This window comes from Telopea speciosissima, chromosome 11 (genome assembly GCF_018873765.1).
Source record: "Telopea speciosissima isolate NSW1024214 ecotype Mountain lineage chromosome 11, Tspe_v1, whole genome shotgun sequence".
NCBI lineage: Eukaryota > Viridiplantae > Streptophyta > Magnoliopsida > Proteales > Proteaceae > Telopea > Telopea speciosissima.
The window spans coordinates 53,552,887-53,573,123 of NC_057926.1; the positions used below are offsets into that span (position 1 = coordinate 53,552,887).

At 42.9% G+C, this 20,237-nt stretch overlaps 2 protein-coding genes across 2 annotated transcripts; both read left to right on the forward strand.

Annotated features, from left to right (window-relative positions):
• Positions 1-1,588: 1,588 nt before the first annotated feature.
• Positions 1,589-4,515, forward strand: LOC122645344 (anthocyanidin 3-O-glucosyltransferase 7-like). Its single transcript, XM_043838657.1, has 3 exons — positions 1,589-1,919; positions 2,002-2,109; positions 3,638-4,515. The coding sequence occupies exons 1-3, from the start codon at positions 1,589-1,591 to the stop codon at positions 4,513-4,515; spliced, it is 1,317 nt and encodes a 438-aa protein (XP_043694592.1).
• A 1,296-nt stretch (positions 4,516-5,811) lies between these two features.
• Positions 5,812-7,804, forward strand: LOC122645345 (anthocyanidin 3-O-glucosyltransferase 7-like). Its single transcript, XM_043838658.1, has 2 exons — positions 5,812-6,322; positions 6,906-7,804. Exons 1-2 carry the CDS (start codon positions 5,812-5,814, stop codon positions 7,778-7,780), a joined length of 1,386 nt encoding a protein of 461 aa, XP_043694593.1. The 3' UTR covers positions 7,781-7,804.
• Positions 7,805-20,237: the final 12,433 nt, after the last annotated feature.

The window sequence follows — 20,237 nt, forward strand, 5'->3', positions numbered from 1 at the left end:
CACTAAAACCATAGAATAGATCGACTCTCATCAAAAATAGTAAAAAATAAATTGAATAAAAAGAGGAAGAGAGAGAAGAAGTGGGATGTTTTGAAGAGAGTCCATATGTTCCATGATTTTAGTACACGGTATCGGAACGGGTATCGGTAACCTGCAAAATCGATACGGTATCGGCCTGGATCAGCTTAATCAAGCAAAATTACCCTTGAATCTCCTTTAAAATGATTTTTTTTTAACCATTATACCCTTTTTTCGTATCGTGCTACTGATACGGTATCGGTGACTAGCAAACCCGGTACGTATCGTCCGATACGAGTGATACAATTTCAACACTTAGAACCATGATCTGTTCGAAGGAGAACGATGAGGATGAAATGTTGAATAAAAAATTAATTAAATAGAAAAATTGAAAGAAAAGAAAAATTGAATGGAGTAAAAAATGGGAGAGAGAAGAAGCGGGTGGGAGCTTTCATTTTTTACTATTTTAATGACAAAAATAATAAAAAATAGAAAATGAATAGTAGGTTAAATAGATCAGCAGGTTACTAAGTAAAAAGGAAGGGCAATCTGGGTATTTAAAAACATGAGGGTAAAAGGAGAGATGTAAAAGTTTAAAAGCAGGGTAGTTTTAGAAAAGTAGTTTAAGATAGGGTAGTTTTAGTAAATATAGACTAAGTGTAGGGTAGTGATAGTAATTGCCCCTAAATATTTGTGTGTCTCGATCTCTTTCCCCTTTGAAATGACTCCCTTACCTCCCCTCAAAAAGGCAGAAGAGAAAAAGAGAGACACATGGGATGCTAACTTACTCTATATCGCTACAAACTCAGTCTTTTTCCTTTTTCTTGTTGTTTTTTTATTTAAATTCCAACTTACTTTACTGTTCATGAACATTCACTATTCATAAACAGGAATATATCATTCTGAAAAAAATTCCTCTCCAGCCGCGCACGCATCAAAGGGCTAGAGGAACTCGGGGTGCAACCCCGAGTGCCTCCGGGTGTTGAATGCATGTTGGAGGGTCTAGCAGCCTAGCATGCTGGAGAGGATCCTGGTACGTAACTGTATTCTAGGCGAATAGTAACAGTTTATATATATCATTATTATACGTTTTTTTTAAGTGAAATAAAAAAAAGGATCAATTGAATGCAATACTTCATTACAATAATTGAAGGGGCCCTACTGGTAGGGTTGGGCATTCAATAATTTTGAACGTCACAAGAGCAAGGTAGGCTCCACTGGAATATAGCCCTGTTCCACTTAAATGTTGTTCCTATCACGTACAACACCTATATTTTCTTCTTGTGTGGAAATATAGCCCCTTCCACTTTAATGTTCTTCCTATCACAAAATCTTTTCGTTCTCGTACGTATGAAGAATCCAATCTCTCATTTCACAAGGATGCGGAGGAGGGGGCGTACCTCTTCCCTTTCAATGTAAGTTTCTAATTATGACCTAACTTTCAAACATGCATGACGCACCAGCAGGCACGTGCCAACACCCACCCAAGTTCATAACACTTATTAATTCCCTCCCTCTACATTCTCAAACCAAGCCCTCCTCCTCCTCCTCCTCCTCCTCCTCCTCAGCCATGGATGAAACATTTCATCCCTATGGCGCCTCAAACAAAGATCCCCACGTTGCTGTCCTCTCGTTCCCATTCTCTAGCCACGCTATGGCTCTCTTCATGCTTGTCCGTCGCTTAACCGCCTCCGCCGCTCCAAATGTGATGTTCTCATTCTTCGGCACTGCAAAATCCAATGGCATGTTCTTCAAGAACATTGACAATGATGGCCTTCAGAATCTAAAATTTTATGATGTAGAAGAGGATGGGATACCAGAAAACTACGTAAGCACCCCGGGCAAATTCGAGGAGGAAATTGAGCTTTTCATGGCCGCAACGCCGTGGAACTTTAAAAAGGGTTTGGAGGTCGCAGCGGTAAAGAGAAGGAAGAAGATAACATGTGTAATGAGTGATGCTTTCTGTTGCTGGGGACATGGCAGATGAGATGGGGGTTCCTTGGTTGGCGTTCTTTATTGGGGAAGCTTCTGGACTCGCAGCTCATATCTACACTGACTTGATCCGTTCAACCATAGGAGTTGGTAAAAATGGTAATTATATCATATATTCTTTCACTCATTTATTATGTTTATTATAGGTGGGTGGTAGCAGCACTACCCTTAGTTTTTTTAAAACGTAACACAAAACGCAACGTCTTAATCTAAACCGTTTATTTTTTGACCTTTTAATCGTATCCATTGAATAAAAAACCCCATAAACCTGCTCACCGTGAGAGTAGGTTTATTCTTTTTAATATTTTTCTTCTTCTTCGTTCACAGGTTTCTTCTTCGTTGTAGGGAGTGATTCAAGTTTCTCCGACTTCTTCTTCTTCTCCGTTCATAGGTTTCTCCGTCGTTGCCAATCTCTCAATTTCTGTTGTGGATTTGGTTTGGGTTTCAGCAGAGTTTTCATTTTGTCCATTTCGTAAAGGTATAAAAAACGAAACTCCAACAATTGAAAAGAAGAAGATGATTTATGCTGATGATGAAGATGACCTAAATCCGATGAGTTGGATTAGAACCAAAATTTCTTTCCTTTTCTGTTAAGACTTCAGAGATCAAAAGACCCTGTAAAAATTAATTGAATTGAAGACCCTTGAATCTCTGGGATCTTGGAACCGAACAGAAATGCAAAAAACTCCATCTTCCCTTTCATTTAAAAAAACAAAAAAAAAAACCCCTTCATCTTCCCCACCCACAATACACAGGGAGGGCGGAGGTGGGAGGAGACAATACACAGTGGCTTCTTCTTCTTCAGTTTTCTTAAAAAATAGGATTAATTCCAAATGCCCCCCTGAAAATGGTCAAACGTACGGTTGTCCCCCTGAACTTTCACTAATGCAACGTATCCCCCTGCCTTCCAAACTAAGAACCAATATAGTCCCTCCTATTAGTCTGAGATGTTAAGTGATAACAGAACCTAGTTTTTGAAAATTTATGGACCATTCTGCCCCTTGATAAGGTAGAATGACCAAAATAGCCTTACTTGAAAGAAAAAAAAAAACAACTTGCAATTCATCTTCCCCAAATCGTTTAGGGTTTGGGGAAGATGAGTTCTTGATTCAGAAATCAAGAATGGAAGTACAAGAGAGACCTAGATATAGGGGTTAGTGGGTGCTTAGGTGGGGTGGGAGAATTGTGAGAAAATGCTGATGTAGTACATCAAAATCAAAATCCTACCTCAACCTTATTTAATTGGTTATCCTAGGATGGTGAACTTAAAAAAGGCCAGGGAACATCATTTAATGTTTTGTCTGCTGCTGATGTGACACTTCAAAATCTCACCGAAAAAATAACTTTAACCCTCAACATTTTCACTTCCAACAAAACCCCATCAACATGTGGATCCCATCTTCTCAATAATCCCACCCCTAGGTGATTTTAATTTTCTTTGTGCGAGTATGTTAGTCTGTTAGATTGGGTTGGTTCCTATAGATGGCAATGCCGAAGATGGGTCTTCCTAGTATTTTATGTTTTTGTATTTGTCTGGCTACAAATAGTGTTCAATTCAATGGTACGTATATAAGGGAAAGTAATTCTTAATTCTACATTATTAATTATGGATATTCTTTTGACACAGCCGTCGCCGGACGAGAAGATGAAACTCTTGGTTTCATTCCAGGAATGTCATCAGCATGTATTCGAGATTTGCAAGATGGAATCATCGTAGGGAACTTGGAATCTACGTTTGCTTCCATGCTACATCGGATGGGCAAAATGTTGCCACGTGCAACTGCTGTTTTGATCAATACGTACGAGGAAGTGAACCCAACGATCATCCAAGACCTCAACTCGAAGTTCCAAAAATGCCTTTCCGTTGCACCCTTCACACTTGATTACCCACCTCAGTCTGATTCAGATACTACTGGTTGCCTTTCATGGCTCGACAAACAGAAACCTTCCTCTGTAGCATACATTAGCTTTGGAACAGTAGCGGCAGCGGCGTTACCAGCACATGAATTGGAAGCATTAGCAGAAGGATTAGAAGCTAGTGGAATACCATTTCTATGGTCTCTCAAGGATAAGCTGAAGGAACGATTGCCGGTTAGTTTCCTAAACAAGACAAAGGAGAGGGGATTGATAGTCCCATGGGCTCCTCAGATGCGTGTCCTCCAACACACATCAGTTTGTGTGTTCATGACACAATGTGGATGGAGCTCAGTATTAGAGAGTATCTTAGCTGGGGTTCCGGTGATCGGCCGTCCGATTTTCGGAGACCAACCCTTGAACGGATGGTCTATTTCCGACGTGTTGGGGATCGGAATTAGAATTGATAATGGAATCTTTACCAAAGATGGAGTAATTAAAGGACTAGATTTGGTTTTGTTTAAAGAAGAAGGGAAAAAAATTATGGAGAAGGTTCAAGCTTTTAAAGAGCTTGCAAATCAGGCAATTGAAACTGATGGTACCTCTACTAGGAATTTTAAGACACTCTTGCAAATTGTATCTTCTACCTAGCTAGCTAGCACACCGATAAACATAGTTACCAATTATGTTTAATGCAAGATCATGTACTTACATTCTGTCACCAAAAAATAAATAAATAAATAAAAGACCATGTATGTACGTACGTACACAGTCATGCTTTCAACTGTTGAATGGGAGTTATCGGAAATGTGTAATTACACTTCTACCTCAACCCCTAAGGGTGTTAATGAGCTGGCGGCTTGCCCTAAACCCCAGCCCAACTCTAGGGGTCTTAAGCTTAGCCCAAGCCCAAGCCCAACCCAGTCCTGTCAAAGTTTGCCCTAGTGATCCACGAAGATGATTCATATATACAAACTTTCAATGAACTAAAGGAGCATGTATCATATCAAAAGTGGTCCCGGTCCATTTGATTTGACCAAAAAACCAATGACCCAATTATCAAAATCGATGGATCAATCCTGCTGATGAATTTTCTTCCCTTATCAGGAAACCCATAAGCATATTGACAATGGGTTGTCATAAAAGTTTAATGGAAGAATTTGAATGTGTATGTTTGGTTTTTTTCTAGCTAGACCCCAAGGAGAGTTGAAAGTTCTCACTGGCACCCATGCCGGACACAAATCGGTGGCTATTGTTAGGAGGGAATGATCGTCCTATCCCATATGAAAGTTGGAAATCCTACCCTCATAATGGAGTTCGATTCTTCTACATGTATCAACAGGTGAAAGTACATGTGAGAATCAATCACCTGTTCTATTTTTGTCATTTACAAGAAGATATGATGAGGGTTTTTTATGAAAACAAAATTAAAATATGATTGACTCTGAAATGTATGATCACCTGTTGATACATACGGTTGATCCTTTCCCCTCATGAGGCCAATGCTTCTGCTCTCATTGGCCCCGGTGTCTGCACACGGGTCAGATAACACCAACCCAAATCTTGAAAGATATCAGATATTTTCAAACCCATACCATAGGGATGGAGTAATTATGACCATAAAGAAGGTGGTTGAAACCTCTTTCAATAATTCCAGAGCAGGCCCCACCTAGCCAGCCTTTCAAAGTCTACAAAGAGAGAAACTTTTGTTTTTTGGTTTTTGGTAAAATATAAAGAGAGAAACGTCTTTTAGTGCCAATTACCAAACGTTCCCTTACCTAACGTTCAAATATAAGTCTCAGCACATGCCAACAGCCAACGCCCAAGTTCGCAGTAGCAAGCGGCATGTCCAACCATCTTCCTTTGTTTATTTATTAATTACCACACAGTACTTTCTCAAACCCCAAGCCTCAAGCCTCAAGCCTCAAGTCCCCGAGTTTATTCGCAATGAATGAAACAATTCCCAATGACACCTCAAGAAGTGCTCCCCACGTTGCTGTCTTCTCGTTTCCATCCTCAAGCCACCCTATGTCTCTCTTGATGCTCGTCCGTCGATTAACCGCCGCCGCTCCGGAGGTGATGTTCTCCTTCTTCGACACTGCAAAATCCAATGGCCAAACTTTCAAGAACATCGACAAAGACCTTGAGAATCTAAAAGTTTATGATGTAGATGATGGGTTACCAGAAAACTACGTACTCACGGGCAAATGGGGAGAGGAAATCGAGCTTTTCATGGCCGCGACGCCATTCAATTTTAAAAAGAGTTTAGAGGTCGCAGAGGTGGAAAGAGGAAGGAAGATAACATGTGTGTTGAGTGATGCTTTCTTGTGGTTTTCTGGAGAAATGGCAGTGGAGATTGGGGTTCCTTGGTTGGCGGTTTATTTTAGTGGAGCTTTTGCACTCACAACTCATATCTACACTGATCTCATCCGCTCAACCATTGGAGTTGATCCAAATGGTATCTATCATGAACTTTTTTTATTTATTATTATTTTTTCTTTCCTCATTTATCATTCTTTTAAGTTATCACCGTGTTTTAGAATTTTTACAAAAAAACGGTGATTTGACATCATTTCATTCATTTTCTTCTGTAAATTTGGGATCATTTCCGGACCAATCACATGGAATCTATTTTTCATAAAAGTGAATTGGACAAAACATGGAGGCAAGGTGATCATTGCGTCCACCCCGTGCACAGAGAACACTATCTTAAATTAATTGGATTTGGATCCTCTCTAGCGTTGGAGAGAAAGAATCGTTATCCTTTCCTTTTATTGCACGGTACAGTATTGTATCTTACGGTATAACAGAGGCCATGTGGCACAGTAGACCCCATATGATACACATGACCTCTGCAACCGTCGCACGATATAGCATTGCATCATACAATAACTGCATAGGATAAAAATTCTGAAGAGGATATACTGCTTGTCATTAAGATTCTTTTCGTAGGAAAAAGAATCTTTTTGCATATACGACAAAACATATTAATTGATGATTGTATTCTCATTACCTTAAATTTCTTAAAACGTTATTGTCAGCAATAGCTGGACGGGAAGATGAAACTCTTGAGTTCATTCAAGGAATGTCGTCCGTACGTATTCGAGATTTGCAAGATGGAATCATCGTAGGGAACTTGGAGTCTGCGTTCAATCGAATGCTACATCGGATGGGCCAAATGTTGCCACGTGCAACTGCTGTTGTGATCAATACGTTCGAGGAATCGAATCCTACGATCATCGAAGACCTCAATTCGAAGTTCCAAAAGTGCCTTTCAATTGCACCCTTCACATCACTGACTTATCCACCACCGTCCGATTCAGATACTACTGGTTGCCTTTCATGGCTGGACAAGCAGAAGCCTTCCTCTGTAGTATACATTAGTTTCGGCACAGTAGGGGCGTTGCCGGCACATGAGTTGGAAGCATTAGCAGAAGGATTAGAAGGTAGTGGAACACCATTTCTGTGGTCTCTCAATGATAAGCTGAGGGAACAATTACCGGTTAGTTTCCTAAACAGGACAAGGGAGTGGGGACTCATAGTCCCTTGGGCTCCTCAGTTTCCTATCCTACAACACAGAGCAGTAGGTGTGTTCATGACACATTGTGGATGGAATTCAATATTAGAGTGTATCTTGGCTGGGGTTCCGGTGATCGGCCGCCCGATTTTCGCAGAGCAACACTTGAACGGACGGTTTATTTCCGACGTATGGGGTACTGGAATTAGAATTGATGGTGGGGTCTTCACCAAAGGTGGAGTGATTAAAGGACTAGAATTGATTTTATTCAATGAAGAAGGGAAGAAAATGATGGAGAAGGTCCAAGCTTTTAAAGAGCTTGCAGAAAAGGCAATTGAAACTGATGGTAGCTCTACTAGGAATTTCAAGACACTCTTGCAAATTGTATCAACTACCTAATACACTAAACTAAACATATGTAGTTGCTAATGTTCCATCAAAAAGCATAATTGCTAAGTTCAAGGCTTTGCTTGGTCTAGATTCAGATTTGAGGTTTATAATTTCATTATAGGTTGGAAATAAGAACTTTCAGTTTTACCTGAAATTTTTGTGATGGATAGATGGTGGGGGCTTGTATCTTGATAAAGACCTGGCCTCTTTAGCATATAAACAAAGGAACGCTTTTCTCTGTGCAGGCGCATGGGGGTGGGCGCAATAACCACCCTGCTCCCTGAGTGGTAGGCCCATGTGCCTGGGCACAGCCTTCGCCGCGGCCCAGAGAACATTCTCCCATAAACAATTGTACTTTATTTACTTATTTATTTTTTGAGTACCAAAAAAAAAAAAAAAAAAAAAAAAAACGGGTCAGTCGGATCAATCAGCGGCAACCTAGCCCTAGCAAAAATTAGGGTTAATCAGGTCCAAACCAGCCCAGCCCGACCCGAGTAGTGTCAATTAGGGCCTGGCTAAGCTGGGCTAAGATATCTCAGCCCGACTTAGGGTCGGGTTGGGCAGGGGTTTTAAAAAACCAGGCCCAACTCGCCTTCTTTAACCCCTAGGTTGAACCAATAAAAAAGGGGTAAGATCCCATTTTGATTCCACTCAGTTTGCCACATGTCAGGTAATGTCACATTCCCAATGTGATACTTACCAACATGTAATAACCAAGTATGTAACCAAAATTCTCAAATTAAATAGGTAATTATGCATCAGTCCCTCATAGTACAATATCGCATAATAGACTATAGGGCATGTATGAACTTACGGTCATAACCCCAGTCTATTGGAAATGGGAGAGAGGCGGTCATTTAGCCCTTTTTGTCTGGGCCAGGTGCCACGATGCATGGCAACCTACTTTTCCCATGGTGTATTTAAAAAAGGGAGAGGGTTCTCTTCTTGGGAGTGTGGCTCCTAGGCCAGTGCAGAGGCCAATCACATGGCATGCGAGAGCATCAACTAGGGTGGGGTCATTTCACCTCCCTTGTGGTGTTGGGCATAGGTGCCACGGTGTTTGGAATGATTTTTTTTCTGTAGGCTCTGTTTGTTTCGAGGTAAAATTTTACTTGAAAATTTTCACTTCAAAAAATTTGACTTATAAAAAGTTTTCCAATGCTTGTTTTTTCATGGAAACAAATATTGAAAACTTTTCAACATGTAAAATTTTATATTTACGAACTAAACTTTACTGCGTAAAATTTATCAGGTAAAATTTTTTGCTGAAACAAACGGAGCCTACATGAAAACACCTCAAAAGAGCAGCAATTTGGGCCTGAAAGCCCGATTTCATTACCCCAAGACCTCTGTGATTTGTTCTAGGCATGACCTAGGATTTCCAGCCCAAAAAGTTGAGGCATTGGCCGGGTTTTTAACTTCCCGAATATTAATTCAAATTCATACATGTTTATATGTATGCATATATGCATGTAATATGTATAGAGGCATACACATAAATATGTGTGTTGCGTATGAAAACCTCCGATGCCCGGTTCGCCCACGGATGAGCCTACAAAAACCAAGCGATGAGCACAAGAGAGCCTGTGTGGCTCCGGCCTGGGACTCTCCGATGCTCAAGTCAGGTCTCCAATGCAACAGCGTAACAGCTAGTAAAAAGCCAGATGATCAATGGTGCTCCATACCTGGGTATTTATAGAGTGAGGAGGAGATGAGGCGATTGGGAGAGTCCTAATATGGTAGGAGTCCTTCTTTCGGAAGGTTCTCTCGCGTAGAGCGGAGTGGAGAGCTATTTTCGGGGTCGGACTCTTATTAAGGTAAGAGTCCATGTAGAGTGCGATTCCGTGTTGCCCTGGGATCGTGGCTCGATCCTTATCCCGTGATTCTCGGGATGCGCTGACGTGGCCCGGAGATCCCCGGTGGGGTGCTATGGCAGCTTCAGTGGAGGAGGGCTCAGACTCGGAGGTCGGCAATGGAGGTCGGCTCGAGAGGTTGGTCTCGGCCGCAAGCTCGGCCAGGAGTCTATGGCTGACCTGTATGAGCTCGGCCTCAGCCACCGGCTAGCTCGCTCGAGTCTGGCTCTGTCAGGTGACTTATCGGAGATGGGGTCGGCCCGATCTCCTGCTCGGCCCAACTCGGTTCTCGGACTGAGGTCGGGTCGGCCATGTGGCAGCCTCTGATAGGAGGGGTGTTTTATGCCTCATCAATGTGCCATTAATTTATCAAAAAAAAAATAAAATTATGTGCCATTGATAAAGTGTATCTAGAAGAGATGTAATCTAACATCTATTTTAGATATGAAATAAATCCATTTGATTTAAAAGGATTAAGGGATTTAGTGATAATGATTCAGGTTTTGAATTCAGTTTGGGTTGGGATATCAGGGGCCTATGCATTTGAGACCTCAGGCTTGGCAATACGTGTCCCAATAGATGTCTGCACCGTCCAAACCTTATTGCTTGTACAATCCACTGCCACGTAGTGCCAAAACACACCTTGGAAATTAAAGTTGACCAAACAAATAAATACATTCTAAGGCTCACCATTCAAGTCATGTGGTGTATGACAATCTGGCCACAGTCCACTTCTTGGATCGTTGATCTTTGTCATAAGTATGTTTCGATTTTTACACGATCATCTAATGAATAAATCTTTTGTTTATAAAAAATAAATAAATAAATAAATGTTTTTTTTTATTATTTTTTCCTTTTTAAGGCAAATTGCAGTTAAGATTTTTTACTCAAATATGGGATTTTAATCCCCTCCATTTCCTTAAAAATGTGTTGTGCGATAGAGCTAAGTGGAGATGTTTGACACCCGACATATTAGACATCCATCGGTCCCAGCTTAACAAAAGTCAATGAGCTCGAACCGTTGGATGTCTGAGTTGTCAGGTATCAATATATCCACCTAGCACTACCGTACTGCACACTTATGTCATGCTCTCACCTGTAAATTAAAAAAATCTCTATCATGTGTACAAGGACATGATCCATGCTCCTTGTAAATTGTAAGTTGACATAAGATATTGAATTGAATTTTCCTTAAATCACATTGAATGAGAATCTATTTAAATTTTTTTGTTTTTGGGTAAATAAAAAATCTATTCATTTTAAGACTTCAGAAACAGAACAAGTAAAAAGATATCAACAGGATATTTTGGAAAACATAATAAAACCCTCTAGAAATTGTGAACCTATGAGGATGGATGATGGCGAAAAAGTGAGGTAAACATTTTTCAAGATGTTCCTTTGAATGGGACCCATCTATTAATGAGCTATAATCATCTTCTAAACATCCACATCAAAACCGATTCGACAAATCAACAAAATTGATTGAAGGCTGGTTCGCACAAGACTTGGCCGCTCGGATCTTGACCTTTCATGCTTCGTCTTGGTTCTCCGGGAGCAGGTTATTCTCTAAGTAGTTGACAATGGGGTCCAACCAGGTCGGCCCGTCCTCTTCAATGTGCTTTACGCTTTCTTCCTGTAAGGAGGGCTTCTCCAAGATTTCTATGTATACTGATCGGCTCAGATATTGGAGATCGGTCTCGGCCAACCTGGACAAGGAGTCAGCCACGGCATTCTCTGTTCTTAGTATTCGAGTCATCTCAAAGTGCTCGAGTTCGGCGATCAGATCTCGGGCTCGGCTCAGGTAAGCTATCATCCTTTCGTCTTTCGCCTCATAGTCTCCATTGACCTGGTTGACCACGAGTTGGGAGTCTCCTCGCACCTTCAACCGCTTTATGCCCATTGCTTTGCTGACTCGAAGTTCAGCTAGGAGGGCTTCATATTCGGCCTCGTTGTTCGAGGCGGGAAACTTGAACCTTAGGGCATATTGGAGCAGAAACCCTTCGGGGCTGATCAGTATTAGGCCGGCCCTGCTTCCTCCGGAGTTGCTTGAGCCGTCGACATTCATGGTCCAAGTCGGGTCGGCCGTAGCCCCGACCTCTTCTACTGTCTTTTCTTCTCCGACCTCAAGGTCGGGCCCTGTGCATTAGGCGATGAAGTCGGCAAGGGCTTGTCCTTTTATCGCCGTCCTCGGACGATAGCTTATATTGTATTCACTTAGCTCCACCGCCCAGGTGATCAGCCGTCCCGAGACGTCGGGTTTATGCAATATTTTCTTGAGTGGCTGGTCGGTCAGTACCGCGATCGGATGAGCTTGGAAGTACAGCCTTAGTTTCCTTGCGGCCGTAACAAGAGCGAATGCTACTTTCTCGAACCCGGAGTATCTTGTCTCGGCATCGACAAGAACGTGGCTGATGTAATATATGGGTCTTTGACTTCGACTTTCTTCCCTAATCAACACCGCGCTGACCGCTACAGGGGTAGCGGCCAAATAAACTTGAAGCTCCTCTTTTGGCTCTGGTCGGCTGAGAAGAGGCGGGTTCTCCAAATATTTCTTCAGCTCTTCAAAAGCTTCCTGGCATTCGTCCGACCATATAAAGTCCTTTGGGTTCCGGATATTCTTAAGGGCCTTAAAGAACGGTAGGCACTTGTTGCCCGATCTCGACATGAATCGTGCCAACGCCGCCACTCGTCCGTTTAGCCTCTGTACTTCTCGGATCGTCCTTGGAGGGCTCATCTCTTGGATGGCCCTGATTTTTGCCTGATTGGCTTCGATGCCTCTGACAGAGACCATGAAGCCGAGGAACTTTCCCGAGGTCACGCCGAATGCACACTTGGCGGGGTTCAGCTTCATTTGGTTCTTCCTCAATACGCCAAAGGCTTCTTCCAGGTCGGCCAAGTGGTGTTCGGCCTTTAAACTTTTCACCAACATGTCGTCCACGTAGACTTCCATGTTTCTTCCGATCTGCCCGCGGAATATATAGTTCACGAGGCGCTGGTATGTCGCTCCGGCGTTTTTCAATCCGAACGGCATGACCTTGTAACAAAAATTTTCTTAGTCAGTTCAGAATGCCGTGTATGACTCGTCCTCCTCATGCATCATGATTTGATTGTAGCCGGCATACGCATCCATGAAACTCAGCATCTCGTGACCTACCGAGGCGTCGATCAAGAGGTTGATTCGAGGTAGCGGGTACTCATCTTTTGGACAAGCCTTGTTGAGGTCGGTGTAATTGACACACATTCTCCACTTCCCGTTCGGTTTAGGGACCATGACGACGTTAGCCAACCAAGTCGGGAATTTTTCTTCTCGGATGAACCCTGAGCGGCGAAGCTTCTCCACCTCTTCTTTGATCGCGGTTTATCGATCAAGTGCGTAGTTCCTTCTCTTCTGCCGAATTGGTTTTCGACCCGGGTCCACGTGGAGCCGGTGTTCGGCTATATGCCTGGGTATGCCCGTCATGTCGGCGGTCGACCAGGCAAAGACATCGATGTTTGCCTTTAAGAAGGCTCCGAGCTGATTCCTTTGATCTTCATTCAGTAATGATCCGAGCTGGACCACCTTTGCTGGGTCATCTTTGCTGAGATGAAATGGGGTCAGGTCTTCCACGGGTCATCCTCTCCTCTCGATAAGCTCATCCCACTGATCCTCGGGGAGGTGCTCGACGCACATTGCCCTTCCTCGGACATTATCTTTGTTTTGCTTGACAAAAGTAGCATAGCACTCCCGCGCCTTCTTCTGGTCGCCTCGGACCTCGCCGACACCGTTCTCGGTGGGGAACTTCTTCTTCAAGTGTATCGGGGAGATGATGGCTTGGAGAGCGGTCAATGAAGGACGGCCGAGTATGGCGTTGAAAGCCACTACTGACCGTACCACCATGAATTTGACTTGAATCGTCGCCTGGCATGGAGCTTGCCCAATCGTGACCAGCAGGTCGATTGAGCCTTTGATGGTCGTGGCAGCTCCCAAGAACCCGTGAAGTGAGGTGCCTTCTGGCTTGAGCGCTTCGTCGCCGAAGCCAAATTGTCGGTATGCTTCTAGTGACATAAGGTCCACGGATGCGCCGGTATCGACCAATACACGGTGGACGGGTCTGTTCGCAATTTCTACCTGCACCGCTAAAGCATCATCATGAGGTAAACTTATACCTTCGAGGTCGGCCTCGGTGAAGGAGATCGTTGACGCTGGCTTGAGCTTCTTGGTGGGCATCTCGGCAACTCCGATGAACCGTGAGTTTGCCTTAGCCTTTCGAGTAGTCTCTTGTCCGGGCCCTCCGAGGATAGTGTATATGGGGGCTCCCTTATCACTACTCGGCCCCAAATCTGTTACGTGTGAAAACCTCCGATGTCCGGTTCGCCCACGGATGAGCCTGTAAAAATCAAGCGATGAGCACAAGAGAGCCGGTGTGGCTCCGGCCTAGGACTCTCCGATGCTCAAGTCAGGTCTCCAATGCAACAGCGTAACAGCTAGTAAAAAGCCAGATGATCAATGGTGCTCCATACCTGGTTATTTATAGAGTGAGGAGGAGATGAGGCGGTTGGGAGAGTCCCAATATGGTAGGAGTCCTTCTTTCGGAAGGTTCTCTCACATCAAGCGGAGTGGAGAGCTATTTTCGGGGTCGGACTCTTATTAAGGTAAGAGTCCATGTAGAGTGCGATTCCGTGTTGCGCTGGGATCGTGGCTCGATCCTTATCCCGTGATTCTCGGGATGCGCTGACGTGGCCCGGAGATCCCCGGTGGGGTGCTATGGCAGCTTCAGTGGAGGAGGGCTCGGCCTCGGAGGTCGGCAATGGAGGTCGGCTCGAGAGGTTGGTCTCGGTCGCAAGCTTGGCCAGGAGTCTATGGCTGACCTGTATGAGCTCGGCCTCAGCCACCGGCTAGCTCGCTCGAGTCTGGCTCTGTCAGGTGACTTATCGGAGATGGGTTGGCCCGGTCTCCTGCTCGGCCCAACTCGGTTCTCGGACTGAGGTCAGGTCGGCCATGTGGCAGCCTCTGATAGGAGGGGTGTTTTATGCCTCATCAATGTGCCATTAATTTGTCAAAAAAAAATAAAATTATGTGCCATTGATAAAGTGTATCTAGAAGAGATGTAATCTAACATCTATTTTAGATATGAAATAAATCCATTTGATTTAAAAGGATTAAGGGATTTAGTGATAATGATTCAGGTTTTGAATTCAGTTTGGGTTGGGCTATCAGGGGCCTATGCATTTGAGACCTCAGGCTTGGCAATACGTGTCCCAATAGATGTCTGCACCATCCAAACCTTATTGCTTGTACAATCCACTGCCACGTAGTGCCAAAACACACCTTGGAAATTAAAGTTGACCAAACAAATAAATACATTCTAAGGCTCTCCATTCAAGTCATGTGGTGTATGACAATCTGGCCACAGTCCACTTCTTGGATCGTTGATCTTTGTCATAAGTATGTTTCGATTTTTACACGATCATCTAATGAATAAATCTTTTGTTTATAAAAAATAAATAAATAAATAAATGTTTTTTTATATTATTTTTTCCTTTTTAAGGCAAATTGTAGTTAAGATTTTTTACTCAAATATGGGATTTTAATCCCCTCCATTTCCTTAAAAATGTGCTGTGCGACAGAGCTAAGTGGAGATGTTTGACACCCGACATATCAGACATCCATCGGTCCGAGCTTAACAAAAGTCAATGAGCTCGAACCGTTGGATGTCTGAGTTGTCAGGTGTCAATATCTCCACCTAGCATTATTGTACTGCACACTTATGTCATGCTCTCACCTGTAAATTAAAAAAATCTCTATCATGTGTACAAGGACATGATCCATGCTCCTTTAAGTTGTAAATTGACATAAGATATTGAATTGAATTTTCCTTAAACCACGTTGAATGAAAATCTATTCATTTTATTGTTTTTGGGTAAATAAAGAATTTATTCATTTTAAGATTTCAGAAACACGTAAAAGGATATTAACAGGATATTTTGGAAAACATAATAAAACCCTCTAGAAATTGTGAACCTATGAGGATGGATGATGGCGAAAAAGTGAGGTAAACATTTTTCAAGATGTTCCTTTGAATGGGACCCATCTATTAATGAGCTATAATCATCTTCTAAACATCCACATCAAAACCGATTCGACAAATCAACAAAATTGATTGAAGGCTGGTTCGCACAAGACTTAGTCAATTAGTCCCATAAGGCCACGTCACTGACTACCTTTAAAGTCTATACTTTCACGAGACCTTGCCCCAGCTGTTATATTCTAGGGAAAATTACAAGATTAGGCAAAATCAGGTTTATTTTTATAAAACTAGTTACTCATTATTTCAGTTAACAAAAATATATCCTTTTGGGTTTGGGTTTACAAAATTAATCAAAATAGGAATCCAGATAGTCCAGATCGTCTATGACCTGCCTGCCCGTAGCAGTCATTGCAGCGCCCTAATGAGGTGCGGCACAATGACCACCTTACCACTACCCGAGTGCCTTGCTCGAGTAGGGAGAAGGCGGTCATTCTGATACCCAAAATAGTACTTCTCTGTCAATTAAAATTTTTTTTGGACAATTTTACCCCCACCTCCCTTCTTCTGATCACGTCTCTTCCATGAAACCCTTTTCTTCTTCTTCCTGCAGTTTCTCCTTAAACGATCAATGTTTGTTGAAATCGAATTGGTCGAATCGGAAGTAGTAGTCCCCATAGAACCGTAGATCCTCAGATCCAAAGAATATTTTAACCATTGATGTCTCAGAGTTGTTGATTGAAGTGGATTCTCTGAGACGGCTTCTGAGACATGAGTAGCGACGCCATTAACTTCACCCGTGCTGGAGGAAGTGGAGGAGGAACTATCATCGTTTTTCCTATAGGAGAAACCCACAAGCAATAGCAAAGAGAACATGCAAGAGATTGATTGAATCCCAATTCCTCTTCACCAAATTGGGTTTGAAACCCTAAGAAACGAATAAAAAAGGAGGAATGCGACAATGGGGAGCAACACGATCGACAAAGAATGATTAAAAAGGAGAGACGATGAACGGTGATTGCAGTGACGATGTAGAGTGTTGCTGGTATTTAGCCAACAGGGTGTCGCCAGATCTCCATCTTCTTCCATGATCAAACATGATTGTTAGGAGTTTGGTTAATGTAGTTATATACGGTTCAATACATGGAAAAATATAGAGCAGGTGATGATTCTGAAATCTTCCCCACTTTGCAACTGTAATATCAATAGCGGATCTTGCCATATATGTCATATACAAGCACACTTTGATTCGCCACCTACTGTAGCTCACAAACTTTCTGGTTTCCTCCCCCAATCTTTCATTTCTTTACTAATTTTCTATTGTTCAATCTTTTAAAGCTTTTCTGTTATCTTAATTAGTTTCCTTTTCTTCTATTGTTGTCTCTCTTTCTCGCTTATAAAGCCGGCCTGAGTTTCAGAGTCTCAGTTGTTGTTCTGGGGTTTTTGTTACTTATTATTCTCTGCAGCCATGGAGTTGCAGACACCCACTAGCCTTTTTGTTGCCATGTTAATTGGTTCCCTCTATTCATTCGCAAGCTTATAATTTCTGTTTTCGAAGAAGAGATGGATGAGTTATGAAATAGGTTCCAAGTTACTGATACTCTGAGTAATCTCTAGTTCACTCTGTAAATTGTTAATTTTTTTTTTTTTTTAAATTATTGCTTTCAATATGCATAGAAGATGTAATACAGAAGAAGAAGTGTTAGGATATTAGATGCTTCCGGTGTAACTTAGACTAGTGGCATAGACTGCAAATACTCTGTCTTTCATGTGCTATGTTGTACCATTATTTCATTATATAAGAAGATCATCAGTTCAGGGTTTCTCCATTCGGAGAGATCTCATTTTCATCTTTCTCTTTGTCTCTCTGTCTCGCTCGTATGGTATCAGAGCCATCACAGAGCAGACTTCTCACGATCTTAGCTGAGCTTGTCAATAATGGCGACCTCTGGTTCTTCGTTGACGTTTCCGTACCCAAGCAGTCTCAACGTCGCAAATCTCGTGTCTCTCAAGCTCACACAGACCAATTTTCTTCTCTGGGAGACACAGATGCTATCGTTGATTGAGAGTCAAGATCTGCTTGGCTTCATTACTGGTGAATGTCTTCCTCCGATCCGTGAAATAGAAGATGCTGATGGGAAAAAGATCGTGAATCCAGACTTTCAGTCATGGATTCGAACAGATCGCTTAGTAAAAGCATGGATCACTGGTACTCTTTTAGAAGAGGTTCTTGGACTTGCAATCGGGGCCAGATCTGCATCTGGTTTGTGGATCACTCTTGCGAATGCATTCTCTAATGCATCTGAAGCTCGCGAGTTCGAATTGATGTCTAAGCTACATTTCTTGAAGAAAACGGAGTCCACCTCACTTTCTTCTTTTCTGATGGACTTCAAGAATGTCTGTGATCAACTCAGTTCCATAGGGAAACCAGTTCCAGATCAGAGAAAGGTTTTCCTCTTGCTCACAAATCTTGGATTTGCATATGAGAACTTTGCCACTACCATGCTAAAATCTCTCGTACCGAGTTATCAAGAATTGATTCCACTCTTACAGAGCCATGAACTCAGAAACCGAAGTAATGTTTCAGATTCATCTAGTCCTCATCTTGCTTTTCTTGGAGAAAAGACTTAGAAATCTGGGGGACGCTTCACTCGTGGGAGGCAGAATTGAAGTTCTTTCACTTCTCGTGGTTATGGCTTCATTCAGAACTCTCGAGGTTCCTCCTCTGATGAAAAGGAGAATAAAAACTCCAATACTTCTCAGCAAACCTCCGGCAGCAATACGACCTCCTATCAGACTATTAAATGCCAAATTTGCCACAAATTTGGTCATGGCGCTCTGAAGTGCTATAGCCGTTTTGATAATAGCTATCAGCCAGGCGATGTTCCTTAGGCACTTACTGCACTCCATCTGAAGGACTCCCAAGATTCTGAGTGGTTCCCTGATACAGGGGCCATGGCTCATGTCACTGATGCCCCAGGTAATCTTCACTCTTTAACTCCTTATAAGGGTTCCAGTACTGTCATGGTAGGCAATAGGGTTCATCTTCCTATAACTCACATTGGAGATAGTAGTCTTGTTGCTGGTAACACATCTTTGCCTTTCAAGAATGTCCTTTTAGTTCCATCAATTAAGAAAAGCCTGTTATCTGTATCTCAGCTCACTACTAACTACCCCTGTTCTTGTGAGTTTAATAATTCTGGTTTTGTGGTTAAGGACCTTCAAACCAGGAAAATTTTGGCAACAGGGAGTAATTCTAGAGGATTGTATGCCTTCGATGCACTGTCTGTGGCTCCGGCTTTGCACGATCCACATCACTTGGCTTTTTACTCTTCTTGATTTAGATCTGCTACAGAGGACATTTGGCACCAGAGACTTGGCCATCCTGAAGGCCGCATTACTCATTTTCTTCGCAACAAAGGCTTGATCTCTGTTACTCAGCCTTCTACACACTTATTTTCGTTTCAACAGCCCAGTTCTGTTCCTGTCTCTGAGGCAGTGTCTTGTGATGTTGGAACCTTTGAACTTGGTATTAGTTCTGAACGCACAGCGTCTTGGTTCGCTTTGGACGACGCTGCAGGTGCTCCTACACATGGTGTTATTGGCTCTTTGGCACCATCTTCTACTGCCCAGTGTGCTTAAGCTACGGGGTGATGCTTCTCCTAACCCAGGAAATACTGTGGTTCCTGTTCCTGTTCTTGATCAGCCCATTTTTGAGGCTGCACTAGCGTCTCCCGTGGCTGCCCGCCCTCATTCGATGGTGACCCGTAGTCGTGTTGGCATTCACAAGCCCAACCCTAAGTACGCTCTTACTGTTTCCACTATTCCTACTGAGCCAACTTCGGTCAAGGTTGCCCTTTGTCATTTGGGTTGGAAAGAAGCTATGCTTGAGGAGATGGATGCATTGGGCAGAAATGACACTTGGACATTTTTCCCACGGACCCCGCTATGAGCATCATTGGCTGTAAATGGATTTTTAAGACCAAGCTCAAGGTTGATGGCACCTTGGAACGCCTCAAGGCTCGCTTGGTGGCTAAGGGATTCACCCAGGAGGAGGGTGTTGACTTTATTGAGACATTTAGCCCGGTTATCAAACCAGGCTCAATACACTTGGTGTTATCAATCTCCACGGTCCTACGCTGGCCCATTCGACAGTTAGATGTCAAAAATGTTTTTTTGCATGGGTTCCTCACCACACCGGTCTACATGAGTCAACCACCTAGGTTTGTTGATCCATCCCAGCCCAAGGCAGTTTGTCGTTTGGATTGTGCATTGTATGGTGTTCGTCAGGCCCCTCGGGCATGGTTTGATCGCTTTAGCACGTTTCTCATTGAGTATGGTTTTCTCTGTAGCACATTTGATTCGTCCATGTTCATGTTTCGTTGCGATGGTCGAGTTATGGTTCTCTTGCTTTATATTGACGATATCGTTCTCATGGGTAACGACCCACGGTCTTTGGACTCTCTTATTGCTACGTTGGGCACTCGCTTTTCTATGAAGGACTAGGGCACACTTCATTTCTTCCTTGGGATTGAAGTGGCCTCTACTCCTCAGGGTTTGTTCTTATCCCAATCCAAGTATGCAACCGACATACTTCGCCATGCGCAC